We start from the raw sequence: 21,234 nt of genomic DNA, 5'->3' as shown, positions 1-21,234 counted from the left end.
CAAGACTTACGGATCAGTACTTGTAAATCTAATACTTACAAACTTGAGAGAAAGAGGTCAGGACTTCTAAGTCTTAAATTCCAGGTTCCTGAAAGTCATAATCAGTTGCCCAGCTTTAGTTACTTCTCAAAGACTGAAATCCTTTGACACTTCTTATTTCTAACACAGTCTCACCTAATACCATTTCCTTTAATTCTCTTTCCATCTGCATTAMTTAGGCTGATTTCATTAATATGCTTTGAAGTTCCTTAAGACCTACTAATACTATAAAGCAACCTAGAGCCGAACAGACTATGGKCTGAGGGTGAGCCACCTTGAAAGATCCCTTGCTAAAGGAGACCCCATGGAAGACATTTGCTAATTACAGWGAGCTACACTGTCTCTCTCCTGCCAGAATGCGCACTCTAGGAGCATGGTCTGACACTTCAGATGCACCTATGATCTCAGCGCATTGCTTGAGGCACAGAAAGGATGTGCTGAAGAAAGTGTTTTCTGTTTGGTGGTAGGACTTGAGAGGTCTGGGATCTGGATAGGTGATAATGTCTCCTAATTGTCCAGCATTTGGAAACCTGAAGCCATTGGCTGAGACAGCCATAAAAAGCAACTGAACTAAATTCTCAGCTAGAAAATTGGAAGGTAAAAGTTGCTTCTGCTTTAGAGACAGCGGGAGTTCTGCTATTAATGTCAGAAAGGCTTGATTTCACCCAAAAAAGCTGAACCAGATCCTTAGCTGGAGGTTTAGACACTAAGCCACCAGCTAAGATCGAGGCTACTGAGTTTTATTCTGATCTCCAAAGAGTCAGCAGTGTTTCAGAAAAAGTTCTGTAACAGATTCTTTTTTTAGCCCTGGTTACAGCAAAATGACCCAAGCTATTTTGAAGTTTCATATTAATAGACGGGCTGTAAGGTTAGGTGAAAATTGAATGCTTCAAAGTAACAAGAACTTTCCTTGTTTTTTTTTAAAAGTCTTTTCAGGGCATGTACCCCATGCAGAAAGCACCTGAATCTGTCTGTGTGGAAGCCGGCTGTAATCAACTTGAACAACCTTTCAGATGCTGCAGGTTGAGACCACACAGCTGTGCCTTTCTCATAACCACACCTAACCTTTTCAATATTCTAATCACTAGGATAAAAGTCTTTTTGGACTGAATATCAGCTTATTGATCGTGTGAAGCCAGAACGTGCACATTTAATGTTATTCTCCATGTGTGTAACAGCTCCAGTTCTGTGATTACTAAGCTGGATAATCTATACTCAAACTATTAACAGTTGCTGTATGAGGATTTAAATAGAAATATGTGTGCCTGTGCATACATGTAGGCACACACAAGAAATGCAGGGTAGGGCTGTCATTTTATATTTAGCTTCTCAGGTGAGATGGATATTGCTAAAATAATTACAAAATGCTTGTACAAGTATCACATCACATGCTATTTTCAGATATTCCAGTAGACGATAGATAAACCACAGTATATTGCTGGTGAAACACTGTGAACATCATAAGACAGTATAGAAATTGTAATGTGATAGTTCCGTTTTATTTAGTTTAGCTGGCTAGTATTATTAGATACGTTGGAAAAGACATGGCAGTAAATCTGGTAAAGTAACTGTCTCTTTAACATTGAATTGCTTATACTCTAAATGAGTTAAGATTATGCAGATAGGCTGGCAGCCTTAATGTTTAACCTTTATGTTTCTATAAAATTGCAGCTAGAAGCATGTGGTTGAATTATTACTATRTCTCCCGAGAAAGCGCATGGAGTACCAGTGTTTGGGATGTATTGCTRTAATGATGAGCTGTCTCAGTGAAGACTGAGCCTTCAGGATGTAGGGATCAATGTGAACTCTGTGTAAAAGGTAGCCTGTGTGCTAAGTTCTAGACCAAAGAGAGAAAGCTGAAAATGGGTTGGCCAGTGCAATAGAGTGAAGCAATAAGCTCAGAAGCAGTGGCAGAACCAAGTGTACTTTTTCTGATTTGTAGYGTGCTTCATCTGCTAAACCAAATTGTTGCTCATGTGAAGAACGTTATTCAATAAAGTTTTCGGGCATATCTTTGTCTTTGAAGTCAGTGGAACATCCCATTTCCTCTGAGATTAAGGGTGTTTCAGATACTGAACTGGTATGTCTGGACTTTCTCTAACAGTTTTCACTTGTGCAGCCACCCCCGGATGACTTTGGCCAGTGTAGAACTGAAGCTTCCGTAATAGCAAGAATTCTTTCAACTTTTAYGTGTGAAGTTACATTGTAAATGTCTTGTGTAGGACAATTGGGCTGGAGAGGTCTTTAAAACGTACTCTGGTGATAGACAAGTCACAGAGATAAGCCTGGTCCGTCTTTAGTCACCTTGGGCAGAAGTAGCAATCTCATACACATCCCAGTTGCATGTCCCCATGGAAAACCCAACTGATTTTCTAAGTCAGAGTTTGCATTTCCCTGTCCCACTGGAGTGAAATTGCAGGATTTGAGCCGTAAAATGGATTAACTTTAGTCTGAGTTTAGTTCCAAACTCTCTTGTTAAATTCCTGTAGAAAYACATTTTCAGCTTTTGGGGTTATTTTTAGTACTAGACACTCAACCCAGCTGCTTTTAAAGATAGGAATGATTTAAGCCAGTTGGCCTGACAAGTGCAGGGTTACATGCACATGAGGTGAGATGACAATTATGTGAATATTCTRAATTCTAAAGAGGAAGTCCAGTCCAAACCACTGAAGCTGTAGTTCAGTGATAAGAGTGCTTCAGTGACAGCGCAGCCTTGTAGAAGAGTCATGTTTCCACAGGTGTTTGATTGCACTCCCATGACACAACGTGCTGTCTCTGGGGCTGTGCTGGTGGTGGGCTCTGGCTGGAGGAAAGGAGGGCAGTCAGGGCACAGGTGGTTGTGCAGGACAGCAGGGTCTGCTGAAGTCAGCATCAAGGGCATTGACTTGCGGGACTGAGCTGCATTTCACTCTTGTGGTCTGAATTACTTTCTGAGAACCCTTGATTCAAGGGTTCAAGGGTCAGTAAAAGTTCTTCGTAGTCCTTTTGTCTTTCCTGAGTGATTTCTTCTYGTATTACCTCACTCTGCTGCTTTGTCAAAATTACCAAGTTTCTTTCAGGAGAAGTTTATGTATGTCATTTGCTTACAGATTAAATTGAGAACTGCTGCAAATATTGTTTTATATTCTGCTTTTAGTGAGTCTCTCGGTGTTAAATATGATACATGATATCATATATCATATGCCATGTGATATATGTCATTATAGTACTCATTTATTCAGATGAATAGAGCCAAACTGTTTCTAATATAACTAATTCTGATGCCATAATCGTTAGATTTGGATTATGAGGGAGTTAGCCAAATGCATGTTCAAATTAATATTAATGAGAAAATAATCCTCTCTTGTCTTCCCAAGAGGACTAATAAAGAAGTGGAACTCACTGCCCCAAGATTCTGAGAACAAAGTATATAATGGGATTTGAAGAAAGATTACATATTTCTATGAATAATAGCATCCTCAGCATTAGCTAAAATGAAAAAAACATGAAGGGGAAATCATTTTTTTAAGCTTGAGACCATAAACTAGGATTAATACTTTGAAGCTCTGGAGAAAATCTGCTTGTAGTTTTATGGTCATTTTTGCTTGCACCTTCTTAAATTGCTCTGGGAAATAGGATGCTGCACAGGCAGTTTTTTAAGAGTACTCAGAAGAGAATGTTTGTAGGCCAAAGTTTAGGCTTTTGAAATCTAGTTTTGGGGTGCAGGAGATTGGACTATTGGGTGAGAGTTTGGGAAGCAAGAAGGACTACTATTTGCCAATGGTATTTTTTCAGGATAGCATGGAAGCAGGCCTTTTGATACTATGATGAAAGGCATCACAGAAAAATTTATCCATCCGTTTCTTACACAGCTAATGCAGAGGAGAGCATAGTAGTAAATTCTGTGTGGTTTCTTCTGCCTTGAGAAACAGTAAGGCAAATAACTGGCTAAAAGTGGCAGTGTTTAACCAACCTGTGCAGGTACCTTGCACTTAAGAACAGCAATTTGCAAACAGGAAAAGGTACCAGGAGATGGCAGCATCCACCAAGGCCTTTGTGCATCTGCTCGCCTTGGCACTTGGGATCACAATCACACATTTAGTTTCGTGGTACTCTGGGACCTCGTTATCTGAGATAGCTACAAAATCTTCTGTTTGGGTTGTTTTCGCCAGTCTCTTTGTTAAATGTTAATACAGCATTCGGATAGTTTGTGTCTGCTGGGCTCCATGATTAAAGGGTCTTGTAAGAAAAAAGCCTGCCAAGGTGACAGGGCAAATTCAGCACTGTGAGCCTCATAAATATTTTTTACTGCCTCACAGGAGGAGTGTGGTTTTGTTTTAAAGCTCTGTAAGGAGTGAAGGATAATTTACAGTTGTGTGTGAAAAGATGGAAGAGATCCAGAGACTAAAGGAGGACGAGAATGGATTACTGATTTACAGAGCCAGTCTGACCTGTTCCCCAGACCTAGGTACAGCTTTTTAAAGTGACAGAATTAGAAGCAGTTTAATTCACAGGGCCATCTTTTCAGGACTGTATTTTCAGAGGTTTCTGTGAACCTTGGGAATGCAGCTAAGTTTCATGGCCTGACTCCTCTCAACTTAGGTGGAAGATAGGAACAACATTAGCATCCATCAGTGTGCAAATACTTATAAAAGCTGGACCTCAGAGGAAGAATTTTCCCCCCACCCAACTGATTTTGTGCAGTGATCTGTAAGCCAGTGTTCTGCTAGGCTTTTTCAATCCAGTCCAAGAYTGGCTGCATTTCAGCAGTGTTTATATACATATGTGCTTTAAGAGGAAAGGAAGTGTGAAAACGTAAACACAGCATTTATTGTTATGCAGTTGTTAGAACAACTGCTTCTGTTATTAAAAATACAAAGTGTGCTGGTATTGCTTTTTGCTGTGTTCCAAGACAGGAAATGTGGACATGTGTTCTGTTCTCTAATGTGTTTTATTTGCTTATTATTTAAAGATTTCTTGAGAACTTTTTATTAAAATGTATTTATGCCACTTTTTGTTGAATTTTGATGCATGATGGAGATTTAAAAAGCTACCTTGTTGTTTTTTTTTCTTTAATGTAGAAATTTCAGGAATGTGTGATTCAATCATCCGTTGTTATTTCTGTGCCCTCTGAAAGGCATGTGGAATATTAATGCTTAGATTGTAACCTTTGAGGAGATGAGCGTGCTTTTTTGGATAGGACGTGCTGCCAYGGGGTCACTGAGGCACATACTGAGGCTATAGGCCGGTATTCAGGTTAGATTAAGAGATCTCTTAGAAACTTTTCTTCCTTTTCTTTTCCTCTGCAGAATGGGATTTGGCTATGTAGGGCTGAGTACCAGGCACTGGTCAGGGCCTCTGCCCTTCATCACAGCAGAAGCACAGGGATTTCCCAGACACTAATCTTTCCTGGCCTGAATGAGAGCTGCATGTCCAGGCAGCTTCAGTGTATGCCACTGGTGTGAGAGCTTTCAATCAACGTCAGTTTAGGCATAGCGAAGTACTGGCCTGTCATTGCTTATACGGCAGCTCAAAATGTCATCGAGGTGACCCATCTTTTCTTTTTATCGCAAAGGTGGATAATTGGACGGGATAGTATCAGAGCAGATTCTCCTTCCTGTTTTTGGCTAAGAGATAGTTCACCTGCACTGAGGAATTCCCTGCAAGCTGTCTTTGTCCACTTAACTCTGCTCATGCAGCACAGGGGGGACCTGAGGACCTGAGGCAGACGGAAGGATCCAGCACTCTGCTTCCTGGCAGCTGGCACGATCTGCTTAGACAGAGCTTGTACACAAAATGGCAGCAAACTACAATCCTGGAAAAAAAAAAAAAAAAAAAAAAAAAAAAAAAAAAAAAAAAAAAAAAAAAAAAAAAATCTTTAAAGACTTTAACTTCCCTCAGATGATGATTATCAGGAACTTTGTGCCAGATGCTGTAGCAGTATTCAGTGGAGTTTGATCTAGGTAGCATCACAGCCAGTCTTTCTCCAGCAAGCTAATAGGATGGCAAAAGTCTTTTGAATACTACTGAAGTCTTTGAAAGTGTGCAAAAGCCCTTCAGATATATTGAAAGCTAATCAGTATGCCATTAACAAAGAACAAAAACAAAGAGCAAAGCAAGCCTAATGGCCTAATGAAGATGAAAGATTTGAGAGCTTTTTATTTTTTTTTTAGTGATGGCTCCCCCCACCCCAAACACTTGTCCCTGTTGGTTGGGTGGATGCAGTGTATTAACAGGGTGGTTATCAAATGAACTGGAAACTGTTTTTGTGTATTGACTTACCTCCTTTCATTATTCATCTGTCAAGGTTTCCTTCTTAAATGCTAGCTTTAACCCAGTAGTTAAAATGGTCATTTAGCTAAAATTTGTCAATCTGATTCTTTTCTTGAAGAGAGAGTTAAATGTACTTTACTTAGTCAACAAAATTTGATTAAAATCAGCATGGGTATTTTTTTTTCCCAAACTCCTCTCCTTCTTAATTAAGGAAATGTCAAAAAATAGTGCTTTTGGGTACTCTACATGCATCTTTCCATCTAGGAAAGCAACATTCATTATAAATGTGAATTTTCAGGCTGTTTGTCCATAGTATGGACTAAGATTTATAATTCAATTGCTGGACTGTAAAGCGTGTCTTACTACGTGAAGATGCAAAAAACCCCCCACAAAATCATGAATAATGCAGTAGTGAGAAGTCGTTCCATTCAGTAGTTGAACCTCAGGTTCTACCTGTACAAGGTGATGTCTTGTGTGCAGAAAACTTAAGATACAGCATTTACTGCATTTAGTGATCAGTGGAGATTGTGGAGCCTGGATCTTCTGGCTCTTGGTCTAGCAGAATACCTCTCGGGATTAGCAGGGCACTTACCTTCTCTGAGCACCAGCTACTAGAAGTAACACACAAATGCACACAGATGGAAATTGCATCTTCCTACCATGCAGACTCTGCAGGAGAATGATCACACAGTGAGGACACTAGGCAATAATYTTATTCCTGGCTCTTCCACAACCTTCCTAACAATTTTACCCCCAAGTGGTTAAAGATCTGTACCTCAGTTTTCCATCTATAAAAACTGTTTTTTTTTTTTGTTACGTTTGTTACAGATGCTCTCTGCTGGTATTTTGTGGTGCTCTCACAGTACAAGTGAATTGGTGTATGTATATGCATTCATATGTCTACTATTTTTATGTGCTACCACATACAAAGGCTGAAGCTGAAATCAATTTAAGAGACACCAGTTCTTATACACTGTGGGGCCACTTGCAGTGCTGATCTTGACCTTCAAGCTGTTGCAGATATCCTGTGTAGATCACAAGTTGGAAATCTTACTTCTTAGAAAAGTATGCAAGTATTTGCTAGTCCTGTGTAGATTTAAAAGAATGTATTACTTTCTCTATAGGTGCARATCTTTCTATAAATGCTGAAGTAGTCAATTAGCTTTTTGATTATGGTGGAGGGGCCTTCTCATGCCATTGGCTAGTTTACTRGGCAGCCTCCAAGCTCTCTTCCATTGTAGATTCAGAGTTCCTGGAGAATTAAAGTCCCGTATACTTCCTGTGAACTCTGCCGTACAAATCGCATTTGCAGTTACAATATACTAACTTGAGATACAGCTCTAGGATGAGAAAAACTYGTGCAGCACCTATGTCAGTGTGAGTTGTGTGTGCATGCATGTAAAATCAAAATGTCTTTTGTGACACTGTGAAGAAAAAGATAGTGTAGTAATCCTGTTTTTTGAAGTGCAGGGGATTTTATTTAGGCTGGAAAATGTGTACAGTTGGGTCTGGGCTGGCCTGTATAAACAAGTGAAGAGATCTGTGGTGTAATAAATCATGCTATCTGAGCTGTGAACACTGATTTCCTTATACTTTTCTAACTACAAAATCCCTATAGAAGAGCTATCCTTTTATATCGCAGTGGGGTGAGTGAAAAGAACATGTATTAACAGTTACGCTGGCCCAGCTATTCAGTGGTGACCTTCAGGCAGCAGTGACTCCATTGCTTTTTGCTATGTAGCCATTTCACCACTTTACTGCATGCAGATTCTTCACTCTTCATTAGTTACTCTCTATTAATGCACTCTGCCATACTCTTGTAGACTACACCTCCCTTAATGCCATACAGTGATTGCTCTTTACTCAGGTGGTTAGATTGGGTGGTTTTACMTAATGGACTAATGTCGGGATATTATGGCGAGTCTCATGAGTTTGCGATATAATGAAATGAGTTTCAGTGTCTTTTACTATTTAGCTTTCAGCAACAAGGAGCTTGGACTATTGTTCTGTGATACTTCTCTGCAGGAGAATGTAAAAGGTAAAGGAAAAGGTAAAAAAAAAAAAAAAAAAAAAAAAAAAAAAAAAAAAAAAAAAAAAAAGTCCGTACCTCAGTTTGCTGAAAAAATAGTGGAGGCTTAGGATGCCTGAGTTTTTCTGTGCAGGAAAAGAAGCTGTTGGAAATGTACTTCAAAAAACCCCACATAGTGAGGCTGTTACAATGATGATTTATGCAATCACACTTACATGAGTGCTGCAGTTCACAGTGCATCATATTCTTACTGTATATTGGCTGCATGCACCTTGCAGTGGTGTATCATATAAATATATGGTATTGTATTTCAGCTGCAGTTCTGTAACACTGCAATTGCAACAGGTTCGATGACGAAAAAGCTGAAGACTGCTAAGCATATATAGAACTTGTTTTAAGACAGCATTCATATTTATATTCTAAATACCTGCCAAGAATTTTACTTAATTTCTTTAGCAATGAAGAAAAAATTACTAATATTGCTATTTTCAAGAATTCTTTTGTTTTGGGTGTTTATTGAGGAACATACAGAAAATCCTACAAAAATCAGAAAAAACAGTAGATTTTGGAGTATTAAGAGTGGCACTGTGTCCTTAGCTCATTCTGTTTTATGTGGATATTACAAAGGACTCATAGCAGATGTAAGATGATATACAAGACTACATGGTTTATGCCTCTGTACCTAGAGAATACAGTATAGGATAATAGGTAAGAGTCTGGTTTTCAGAAATGAAAATGGAAGTGGCTGCTGCTCAACGTGTTTGAAAATGGKGTCATTAACACCAGCCCTAAAACTGCATTCCATTGCATTTGCTGTTTAAGGTCAGCACCTCAAGGTTCCTCCAAACAGTGTCTTTTTAGTTTTATTATTTCTGTTACAAAGGCACAAGAAAAGACATCATTAAGGATGCACTTCAGTTTTTCTTGGAGTCTTCTGTTTCCCTCAGCCTCTGTCCACAAGTGAGTTATTTTGGAAATTTGAGAACAATCTGTTTAGTCATTTTTACAGTAGGCAAGAAATTGTGGCGATGGAGTTTTTTTTTTTTTAAGCATTCTTACATTGAGAGCAAACAGTTGAAGAACAGCAAAATTCAAGGCCCAGTTCGTACTGGGTAGACAACTATATGCTCTTCAGTGAGACGTYGTAGATTTATTCCAATTGAACATATAGCCCTTGTGCACCGTTCTCTGTGCTTAGTCCAGTGACAAAGCTGAAAATGAACTAGGTTTTTTCTTGCTTACTTGTAGTCAGCAAAATCTGAAAGTAGAGTCAAATTCAGCCCTTCTGCACCTTCTCTGCACCTCTGCTGAAACTGTATGTGGGTGTGATTAAAAAGCTTTGCCTGGTAGTTTTTCCTGTTCTTAATGGAGAAGCAAATAGACAGAACTCAGCCTGGCTATCAGAACAGGCAATTAAAACTATTTCAGTGTGTTGAGTGAACAAATGTAATGCTGAATGAGTTGTGATAAAACTTAGGAAGAAGTCAGAACCAGATAAAGGTAGTTCTCTCTCCCTCTGTGTCTTCCTGTGTGTGTGTGTGTGTGTGTGTGTGTGTGCGTGCGTGCGTGTAGGGAGACACATTCCATGCTGAGTTGTCTGTAGCTCAGCGTTCATCTCCCATTCCTGTTACTGTGAAACAAGTAGGTGGGAGTTGGAGGTGGGAGACAGTGTGAGTGCGTCACGGAGGACCAAAATGCAAGATTTGATATAGGTGTCAATGGAGGGAGGAAAGCAGACTCTCTAAGTTAGGTTTGAGAGAGTGCTACAGTGGCTAATGAAAATACTGAATTTAAGGCAGGAGAATAACCATTTGGTCATTTCTGTGTTGATTCATCAAACCATGACACAGAGCAAAAAGATATTTTCAGAAGTTTTAGGAGTATTTAAAAGTTTGCTTYGTTTCTTCAAGCTCATGAAATGGATTCTTGGTATGGAGAGGAGATGGCTTTTTGGGTAAGGGGATATAAATGATAAACCCATACAAACTTAATAAAAACTCTTTACAGTAGTTTTCCGTATAATATTAGATGTATGATGATGTGATGTTAAAAAGTTTTATTAGGATTCATTCAGCTTGTTCAGTGCAATTCACTTCTGGCTCTTCCACAGTGGTAATGCCAAATTCATGGCAAGAAAATGACTGTATATGGCTGTAAAATGTACACATGCTGCTAATGCTTAAAAGATAAATTGCCTTATATAATGAGTAATTTCAGCTCAGCATTTTCAAAGTTTTGAAGGCATATCCTATGCCAGGGAGTGTGGAAAATATTGTGGTAAATTGTTTCATTATGTAAGTTGAATTTGAAAAGTTTAATGTGCAGTCCCTGCGTGGGTGTTTGTTTATTTGAGTTTATATCTACCTACATAATCCCTCATCTTCTWGTCTACATATTCCTCTTGTCAAAAGTAAAATCATATTAAACACTGTTAAATAATAATATTTTGCACTTATTATTATGTAGTGTGTCTCATCCAAGCTTCTCATACCCCTTTAGTTAAGCTTGATAATCCTTGTGTGGCATAGAAAATATTTTCCCCATTAATAATGGTTAAACAGAATCACAGAGTAGTTAAACACTTTTCTGTAGTGGTATTGTCATTGCTGTTTCAAAGAGATGTTTATTCTGAGTTAACTTAGAAATAATAAAATCTTAGTGGCATGGTAGTTTTATTTCAGTACATCTGCTGAAGGTCAATCCTGCAATTGTTTGTGACTGTGCAGGGGTGACTATAATTTGCTATATTTAGATTGATAACTACCTATGCATTCTCTCCACCAGTGTTTCTGATGGAAAGATACAATCTTTTGAAGTGTAGCCAGTAGGTCAGTCAGAAATTGAATGAGGAATTCTCATATTTGGGCTCTGGTTTTAAATACTTCACTGTTCTCTTGCAGAGTGAATATTTAATATATAACTGAACAAATTCACTTTCCCTATTCTTTAAATGTCTAAAAACTGCCAAGATAGTATTTGAATTCTTTTCTTTTTCAGCTTAACCCACACTATCCRGAAGGTAATAATGACGGAAAAGCTTTGGTAAGTGGAATTTATACATTGTATATAATCCAGAAAGTACTGTATCATTAAGTTAATTAAGCTCACCATATGAGAATCCTTTATAGATTATTATTATTATTTTTTTTACTTGCATGTAAAGGAACTCATCTACTTCATGCCTCATGTTAGTCCTCAGTGAAATGAAGGCTCTTCACTTTGATGTTGATCTTACTACTTGTAGGATTGTCTTCTGCATCCTGTGTAAACTAGAGTGCCTTGGATCTCTTGTTACAGAAGGTTTTCCCTTGCATATGGGCAAACTCAGCAGTAATGTTGCGTTTGTGTTCTGTACTACTTATGGGATTATTCTCATGTTTTTTAGTGAGCTACAACTAGGGAAATGTTAGGAAGCTTACTCAAATTCTGCATCAAATTAGCATTAGTTGTAAGTTGATTTTGCTTGGTGATTGCAGATATGAAATGGATTAATTCTCAAATTAGACATATCACCTCATGGCAAAATCCACTAGCCTTTTTAGCAAGAAGACCAGAGATAAGCAAGTCTGTTTACTTAAGTACTGATACCCACAAACGTCTGAATAGTAATAGCATAATGTAGGCAAAAAATGTCTCTGACCAAAATTGTATTTCTATCTGAGGTGAGCCCTGCTTCATTTTGGGTTTAATACATCTTATGTTGACTGGTGAGGTGGCTTCAATAGGGAGCGCTGATGTCTTTAGTCTATGATGGAGATGCAATAGAAGGTCTGATGTGTTTAACTTAGAAACCTCATCATACCAAAGTAACAGTGATTAGGTGTGTACTATGGAGCTTTGCTAGGGTAGCTCTATCAATAAGGTACGCAAAAGATCACTTTACCTAGGTGACACAGCTGTGCTGGTAAAGCCCTGGTCTAGCTGCCTGTGTGAATGAGGCAGTACTGCCCCACTGATGTGGCACCTCCTGCAGTTGGCAAGATGTGGTGCTCCAGTGGTGCGTTAAATGGTAGTGCTGCAGAGGGGTGGGCTATGCTGGTGGAGACGAGCCTCTTGGGGCACATTTGTCAGTCAAGCATGGCTCTAAATTTGAGAATCTGCAGAGACTTCTTTTATTAATTGTATTTAATACGTGCAAGCACATATTTAGGCTTAGGTTGAGGCCTGCTGCACTTCCAAGGGAAGAAAACATGAACTGTAGCCTGACAGTGTAGCAAGGACCCAAGCTGTCCTTCCTACAACATGAATGGGTTGGGCATGAAAATGCATGCTCTACATCCAGGCTACCTGCAGCAATCATAGGCAAAGTGCATTTAGGCCTTTACCGTGTCTGTGATTTAAAGGTAAAATGTTAAAGCATGCTATCTAGTTCTAACTAATGAGGCAAGGCCAGAAATGTTGTAGTTTATAACATGTAAAGGAAGTGGATTTAAAACTGTGGAGGAATCTTATTCTTACTGAGACAACAAATGCTCCAAAAAAAGAATCAYTCTCCATCAGATTCATGAGATTGCTTGAAAAATCCTGAGATCTTTCTAGAAAAAAAATCAATTTAGTTTCTTTCTGTTTATCTTTTGGCATTTGTTCTTTTAAAGGACACATTTTCCAAGTTTTTCTCTGCATGAGAAAGAATCATTTTATTTTATTTTTTAAAATGAAAACCAAGATTCTCTCATAATCACATACCTCCAGGACTGCAATTTTAATAAAAATAAAGAATATTGTGAGAGTTGGCAACACTGGTTTCCCTCTTCCCTGGTATTTGGCATTAATAATAATATAGCAATAACTAAGCTGGCCAGAGAAATGAGAATTCTTTCTTTTGAAATTATAGAAGTTCTAATGATTGTTTCTTTCTTTCTTTTTTTTTTTTCCCCATTGGAATGACATTCGAGGCCCTTGAAACTTTCTAATTGCATAGGAGATCACTTCTAGAGTATCCCACTGGTTAGGACACTTGCTTGGAAATGCTCAGGTTCATGTTCTTGTTCTCTGAATTGTAGAGCTCATCTCTCATAGAGTGCATCTACATTAACATTTTAATTCGCATTGTGACAGCACTTGTGAATCAAATCTCCTGATTATTCCCTGCTTATGCCACCCTGGCTCACTTTGCAGAGCAATATCAGAGCATGTAAACTTGGATTTTGTTGGATGAAGATAAACGAAGATATGCTTCAGGRATGCACCTACTGTGCTGTCATGGGTGCCCAGTTCAGAAAACCAGACTAGAGCTGCTTTGAACTAAAACCTGTGAAAACACTTACAGGGTGAATACTAGGTCCTTGTCAACAAAGATCCACTCCTATTTTATGGCACTATACTAATCTAGATATAGCATAGGGTCTCTAGTTGGAGCACTTCCAGCTCATCTAAATAGTTAAATATTCACTCTACTAGGTAGTGGAAAAGGCATAAGAGTAATCTGAATAGGAATCTTAYGTTACAGCTGACTACCACAGCAGTTTGACTTAACTATCCTGGGCATTGGTATTGACCAAAAATCCAGACAGGAGAAATCTGACTAGACAATATTTTCATTGAAAATTTAAGCAAAAATGATACGTCTGTGTGGAAATTTTGGTTTATGCAGTCAGCAGTTTTGTGTGAAAAAAATTTTGTGGAAACATTCTTATCAAGTTCTGGTAACACCTCCATATAAATCTGAGCCTACAGACATTTTTAGCATGGTATAAATCCCTTTGAATCTTTCACCCCTTTATAGTCTTGTTGAAAATAGCATGGGTCAGCAGTGGCTATTTTAAGTTTTTGTCGTCTGCGTAAGCAACTGAGCAGAAAGCTTTGCATCCCTCTTCAAGTTTTTCTTTCCTGTTACAATGACGCAGTGTTATGAAGTACCCATCAAAAGTGTAAGAATCTCATGATGCTTTAAGTTGTTCTTGAAGGAGCGGCTATGGTCAGCCTTGTATCCAACACACATGTAACCTGGAGCACAAAGCTTTCTTTGCACGTAGTTTTCACCTGGTGTTTCTCCTACCAGGTGACTGCCTAACTGACTCACTGCAAAGGCATCTTCTTTTTCAACTTGTGAACCAGTCAACTTCAAAGTACTGCCTCCAAAGTAAGGCTACTTTAGAGGGGGAGATGGAAGTGGGCCTACTCCAGGATAATCTGAAGTCTAATGACCAGGAGAAGTGGGAGATGTATACTGAAGTCTTTTTCTTCTGAAGGTTGAAACTGAGGCTGCAGTCTGTGTTTTACTTTTCACTCTTGAGTCTGTTGTATGTAGAGGCACCAGATTATTCTCTGTCAACTGGGTTTTAATAGAAAGCACAGTCATATGTGCGTTTTGTGCCAAACTGGTTTATGTGTGACAGGGCTTCTGGTGCACGCTCACTGCCAGGTTACAGGTTCTGATCACAGTTGCTGAAGTGACTGTCAARTTCAGGAAACAACAGTGGAGAAGGAGCTTCTATGGTGCAGGTGGGCATAGCACTGAGATTCTGCCTAAGTCTGTCATTTTTACCTTGCCTTAAGTGGCTTCAAAGTTTATAATGGTTTTGTCTCTTGAGAACGTAAATATTGCTGGAAGTCGCTGGGACATTTCTTCCCAGGCGTTAAAGCTGTGTTTGAACTGTGGTTTGTTGGTCATTCAGGAGCTGCTGCTTGAGATAGCAGCCAAATTGTCTTGTGGAGCCTTGTTTTGATTACTGGAAAAATTTGGCCTTATTAAAATTGATTAATATTATTTGTACGTGCTTTCCCCCACATCTAAAATCCAGAGGATTTTTTTTTAATGCAGAGACACTCTTTTGATTTAGAGTCCTTATCAAATATAATCTCCTCCAGCTCTGGCAGTTTAAAGAAACTGTAATGTATAGTACATCAAAACACAGTTCTCTATGTTATAGCTCTCATTAAACCCCAAGTTGATTTATTTTATACTGCAAAGTAGTCTTACTTCCAGTCACACAAATGTATAGGATCTAGAGGAACACTACAGACGGGCAATGTCAAGAATGACTGGGAACCTGGTATTTGTTAGTTCCTTCATATTAAAATGTTGTCTTTGGATAAGTGCCTTAACTCCTTTTTTTTCTGCGTTTTCATGAGTGTGTGCTAACCCTAAATGTTTCTGAACTGGCCTTGATTTTTGAGATTTTTTTTTCTAGGATTGAGATTGATATTTATATACTTTTCTTGTAAGTAAGTTGAATGGTTATACTATCAGCCTCCAGGTGCGATTTAACATACCTCCTTTGACTTCTATCTGTCTGTATTTATATATGGCAAAAAACCTCATCTAATTCAAGTTTTCTCTCTTGCTTGCTTCCATCCCAAGTGATTTTTTTTTTCTGGTAAACACCGTTAATCCATTTTTTTTTATTTTACCTTCCAGCAACTAAGATTATTTTTAAAAAGATCCCTTAATTAAAAATCTATAATGTATAACACAAGTGATGCAGTTTAAACAACTGGAGTGGATTTGGGGATATTTTTTTAAAGATTTTTTTTTAGAAATTAACCTGGCAATAAACAATCCAAAAAACATGCCAAAAAAGAGAAATCTTCAGCTATAAAATGGCAGTGTCTCTGCTTATGTAAAGCCAGCAGTCAGACCACTTGAGATGCTCTGCACTCACAGGGGGAGAAGGGGAGACACGGATGCTGGCACACTATTATTATTCTGCTGCTGCACACAGGTCTGAATCAGCTCTGAAAACRCATACATTGTTTCTTACAGAATGTCTCTGGCTCCTAACAACAGAATTACAACGTGATGTCTCCGCTAAAAATGCGATGACTCACAAATGAGTCAACAGTGAAGGTGTTATAGGAGGCTAACTGCTGTGCTGTCTGCCAGGGCTTTGTAGCATGCAGCAGCAAGGCTGACCATTAATTTATTCGACTTTCTTTTCGTTTAAAATTTTTAAAATCACCTAACCTATGGAGTTCTGTTCACATTACCTCCCTGTGAAAATGCTGGTTTTATAAAAGCCTCCTAAACTGGGTTAACATATTGAGATACCACAATGTACTGGATTTAACAGGCATTTTCAGAACTCTGGCTGCTATTAAATTTAATTTCTGCTGAAGTCGGTAGTGCAGCTTAATGTATTCATACAGGGCATTATCCTTGTCTGTCTATGCCACAAGAGGTGTCTTTACCGATTGGAATTGTAGATTGGGTTTGCATTCTAAGAGAAAAGGTATTTCAGGTGTGTTACATTTTTTTATATTGTTTTTTTGCAGTTAAAAGAAAGGCCTCTCCATAAGCAAAACTCCATGCAAATCTCTTGAATTTTTGGTGATACCCMGTTGAGGTCAATGACAGAGACTTGGGATAGCTCACAGCTACTAGTAAATTATATTAAGAGCTGTGAAGCAGGCTATCTGCTGGGCTACAAGTGCGAGGAAAGACAAATCTAATTGTGCCTGATTATATTGTCTTTAATTACAATATAGGATTTGTTTCTTGTTGCATTAAACTTGCCCTTCATATTGCAAACCTTCATATGCCCACCATATTATGTTTGGGTTAGGATTTTATTTTTATTTTAAAGCTTCTGCTTAAATCAGTGAGGTGTGCTGCAAGTCCATGGTGGTAGCGCAGTAGTTGTGGAATTTGCTCTGTTAGCTTGGATCAGTATTTCTACTTCTCACCGAAACGACTGTTTGACAGTTTATTTCCTGGACAAATGTCTTCCTGCTTTCTTCCATTTAGGTATAAAATGTCTCTCCTAAACTGACCGTATTGTCTAATTAATTAGTAGTAATCTGATGCTTTCTCTTCTTTCATCTTCCCCATATAGATTTATTTGCAAATTTAACAATTTAAGCCTTTTATGTACCTATATAATGATTGTATCTCTGTCTCTTGTACTCCTTTTTTATAATTTGTTTTTTGAGCTCTCAAAGTAAGGATCACTTTTATTTTATTTTATTTTATTTTATTTTATTTTATTTTATTTTATTTAATTTATTTTATTTTATTTTTTGTGTGATGCCTAATGCTTGACAGCCATAATCCAATTTATGTTATGAGGCGATTCTGAAATCCTGGTGATAAATCAGGAGAAAAGTTCTGAGGCTTTTGCTAGAGTCCAGTCTGGAATTGTGCAAGTCTGATTCTGTTCAGTTAAGCTTTGCATTGCAGATAGCCCTGCTACAGACACTGTCTTGCCTTCTGTTGTGACACTACTTTTTCTTAGCCTGGAAAGCWGTTCTTGCTCAATGCCAGGTCTGATTTGACAGGTACCAGGCCTGGTCGGCTGAATTTAGGCCTGATGTGCCAACTTTGTTGCTGAATAGCACATATAACACCTATATAATTAGTGATCAGGCTAGGGAGTGGGTAAAGCAACCCCAAACTGCAGGATGAACTTCCCCCAGAGCTAATGGTTAGCATAAGCTACTCAAGCACAAGAGACATGTCTTTACTTTTGACTTCTGTCAGAGAAACCTGCACATATGTATACATACTTCTGCTTAATGACCTATAGGAGATGGTCAGGCGTTGTGTAATGAGTGAATATATAAAGCTTTGTATTGTAGAGTGGAATAGAGTTTTATATTTTGATCTGTGTTTTTCCTGGGGCTTCAGTGAAAAAATACGTGATTATAAAGTGTCCTTCTTCTATACCAGCAATTTCAGTTTGCAAAATGTAGCAGAATGAATAGGTTCTGGGAAAACCTAATTAGATTTGGATATWAGTTATGGGAAAAAAATCAAAATTCTGGATGCAGTTCTAAACTATCTTATGATCCTCAGCCCTTTACAGCCCTCTTGAATTTTAAATGGCTGTTCTTGGGTATACGTGACTTATGAATTAGTTCTGTGTCTTCTTTGTGTGGAAATTCGGGAATTACATTTTCATTTGATGTGCGATTCTACTTGAACTCTTATCTAGGAAGGCTTTAAGAGTATTCTCTTACAGTGTCCCTGCCTTTTCATTTAGGGTCTCATCCTGAGTTTGTAAAACAAAATGTGTATGGAAGTCAGAAACAGTGTGGGACAAAAATTAAAAATTCTTACTATTTTCTCAAGCATTGTGTACAGGTTAAATTTACATGTATGATTTTTGTTCAGTGTTTTTTGGGAGTGGAATATGGAACAACATGAGGACTGAGAGATGTGAGTTTGCTCTTGTGCAAGTAGATTGTTGCCCTTGGTCTCAGTGAGCCTTCTTGAAAACTAGCGCAACACTGCCAACACTTAGATGAGCCTAAGAAACATTTGTGAGAGGATTTCTTCCATGTTTTTCTCTTGTCTGTGTCCTTTATAAAAATAATGGGATGGCATTTTTTAGGCTTGATGATGAAAAATGAATGTTTTGGAAGGATTTAGAAGTGCCTTGAGATGAGATGAGAACTAGCTATTTCTTGCACAGTTTCACTCATCCTTGATTTTGTTACTTAATCAATGGGCAATGTGAATAATCAAAGCTTTGCCCTTGATTATCCCTTACAGTTTGGTTTTAATCAAGATACTAATGCAAACCCAGTACAATGTAGCCTCTTTTTTGTTGCTTTGTACATCTCTTCCTTAGTGATGCACTATAAATCATTATAATAGTATTTCAGATTTCCAGTGTTTGATTTTTCTCTTTTGGCTTTCTTTGGCCCTGTATTTCTCTCCTCCCATGATATATTCTGTGTGCATGAAGGGCCCTGGGCTGCCAGTCTATTAACTGCTTGTTATTATTGTTATTATATATAACTCAACATTCTGGAGGAGTAGCTTTCACTTACGCCAGTAATTCTGTTGGTTGCTGCACRGCTACAGGCATAGACTCTGAATTACCTTCTGTAAGGTCAAGCTCTCTGAAGCTACCATTTGGAGTCTGTTTCACAAAGATATCTAAGTATCTAAAGATGAAGATGGCTGCTTAGTTGTACTGGGTCACAAAATTCCCTGGACTTTGAGCTGATGGTGGGAGGAAGATCAGAAGAGCTTTGCTGAGGCACCAGTGTAGCTTTGTAAGTCTGTCCCTTGAAGGCAAGGCTTCTGTAAGGGGCTGAACTTCTCCAGTTTCCATGGGCACACTCAACCCCATAGAACTGGCCTCTAATGCATTATCAGTCTGTGCTAASATTTCGAATAAAATCTAGCTGGTGCTTTGTATCCTCCCCTTCCAATGACAGGTTGATCTCCATGAAGCAGGTATGCTAGGTCTTCCTATTTGAAGAAATGTGCTGCTGTGATTCTGACCGTAAGAGGAGAAGGAAGAACAGGCCTCAAAAAACAATAATGGAATTGGAAAAATTGTTTCCTTTTTAAATCCTCCCCTCCCCTTTTTAAAAATCCATTTTCATTTATTCTTTTATCTGTAGCCCTTTCCAAACTACCACTGTGTAATTACATCTTTGGGGAGTGAAGGGTCTGCAACTACAGCAGGTTTTTGAAGCTGTAGGTGTCGAGTAATAATGTATACAGTACTGCAGTCTCTCAGTAGCTTGTGACCTGATGTTGTTATAGTGACTGACTAGGACCCCATATGCCTGGGGCAAAGTGCATCCTTTGTGTTAYACACTCCAAAGCCAGTCATGGTACATTCTTACTAGAATGTACAGGGGAAAAAAAAGTTCAGATGTACTACTTGTCTGCAAGATAATTGGAGAATTTATAATGGGCCCTGATATAAGCAAATAACCCTTGTGCGTAATCAGCAGAGAGACGGCGACCTTCCTGCTTCAAAGAAGAAACGCCAAGCAGGGGAGAAGATTATGTATACTTTGGTCTCCGTGCCACACGGAAATGACATCGCATCTCTCTTTGAACTGGATGCCACCACTCTTCAGAGAGCTGATTGCCTAGTTCCAAGGTAAAAAAAAAAAAAAAAAAAAAAAAAAAAAAAAAAAANAAAGTGCTGCATTGACAAGGTTTCTTCTTAGCATTATGCTGGTGAGTAAAGCAGAAAAAATCAAACATGAGCAAGTATTATCCTTCAGTTAAAATGTGGGGTGCGTTCATGGATAAACAAGAGATGTATAAAACATGATCCTGCTGTGGAGACTGGGTAAAATAATTATAAGGATAAAACAAGTGACACTTAAAAAGTCTGTGAAGAGAAAAATAATGGGCTAAATGTTGCACAGATAAAAATGAAGGCATAATTGAGCCCTGTGCACTGTTTGAAAAAAATGYACTGCTACATAGATTGGAGTGAATCGTTCCCAACCATATAGTGTGTATAGTGAATTGTGCTTCTGTTTCCCTGACAGATCACAGTACCACTGAATGCATGTTATTCAAATTAATTGAGCAAGTGGCTTCTGGAATCTGTTCTGTGTTTTAATTGTGAATATTTTGAATTTTAATTGTGTTGCTTAGCCAAGATTGGTCAGATAATTCAGATGATGGTTGTTGTGACTGAATGAGCAAGCAAACACATGGGTCTAGTTGTCATGAGGTGGGTTTTAAAGTGGGGTACCTGCAAATACTGATGTTTGCAGCTTTGAAGTGTATTTGCTGTACTAACTTTAGCCAGGTAATTTGCTTACTTGTATAGTCACAGCCTATCAGCGTTAAAAGATGAGTGTGAGTGAAGGCCACAGTGAATGTATTTAAAATACAGAATTCAGAAAAAAGCTAAGCAATTGATTTTTCATCTCTGCTTCGTAATAATACCGTGAATTCTCAGATGAAAACAATTTTGAAAACAATTTAGAATAACTGATGCCTGCTGTTTTGTTCACTTAATTACAGTTGAGAATTGATACTCTAAATACTTATTCACTGGAGCAAGAATTTGTCAGCCATAAGTTATGTGACCATGGTCAGTTTTACTGGCTTTTGTGCTGTGACAGAGTGAAGAGGTTCATTACTCTGAAGAAAAATATTAAGACATTTATTGTTTTTATTCATAAAACATGCTTCTATTCAGATGGGATTTTATATGACCTTCCTTTTTAATTTTTTTCTTTAAAGAAGTTTTTACTTGTAGGGTTAT

At 38.3% G+C, this 21,234-nt stretch overlaps 1 protein-coding gene across 3 annotated transcripts in view; it reads left to right on the top strand.

Moving 5' to 3' along the window:
- Positions 1–21,234, top strand: part of ITPR2 (inositol 1,4,5-trisphosphate receptor type 2) — a 284,657-nt gene that overhangs the window by 62,344 nt on the left and 201,079 nt on the right. For all 3 annotated transcript variants that reach the window (XM_085324472.1, XM_085324471.1, XM_085324473.1), the window contains exons 10-11: positions 11,318–11,362; positions 19,952–20,106. In XM_085324472.1, the coding sequence (XP_085180598.1) occupies positions 11,318–11,362; positions 19,952–20,106 (200 nt within the window). The remainder of the gene's footprint in view (positions 1–11,317; positions 11,363–19,951; positions 20,107–21,234) is intronic.

Source organism: Rhea americana, unplaced genomic scaffold (assembly GCF_003343005.1).
Source record: "Rhea americana isolate MKP2758 unplaced genomic scaffold, rheAme1 scaffold_91, whole genome shotgun sequence".
Classification (NCBI taxonomy): domain Eukaryota; kingdom Metazoa; phylum Chordata; class Aves; order Rheiformes; family Rheidae; genus Rhea; species Rhea americana.
This window is presented reverse-complemented; position numbering and strand designations above follow the sequence as displayed.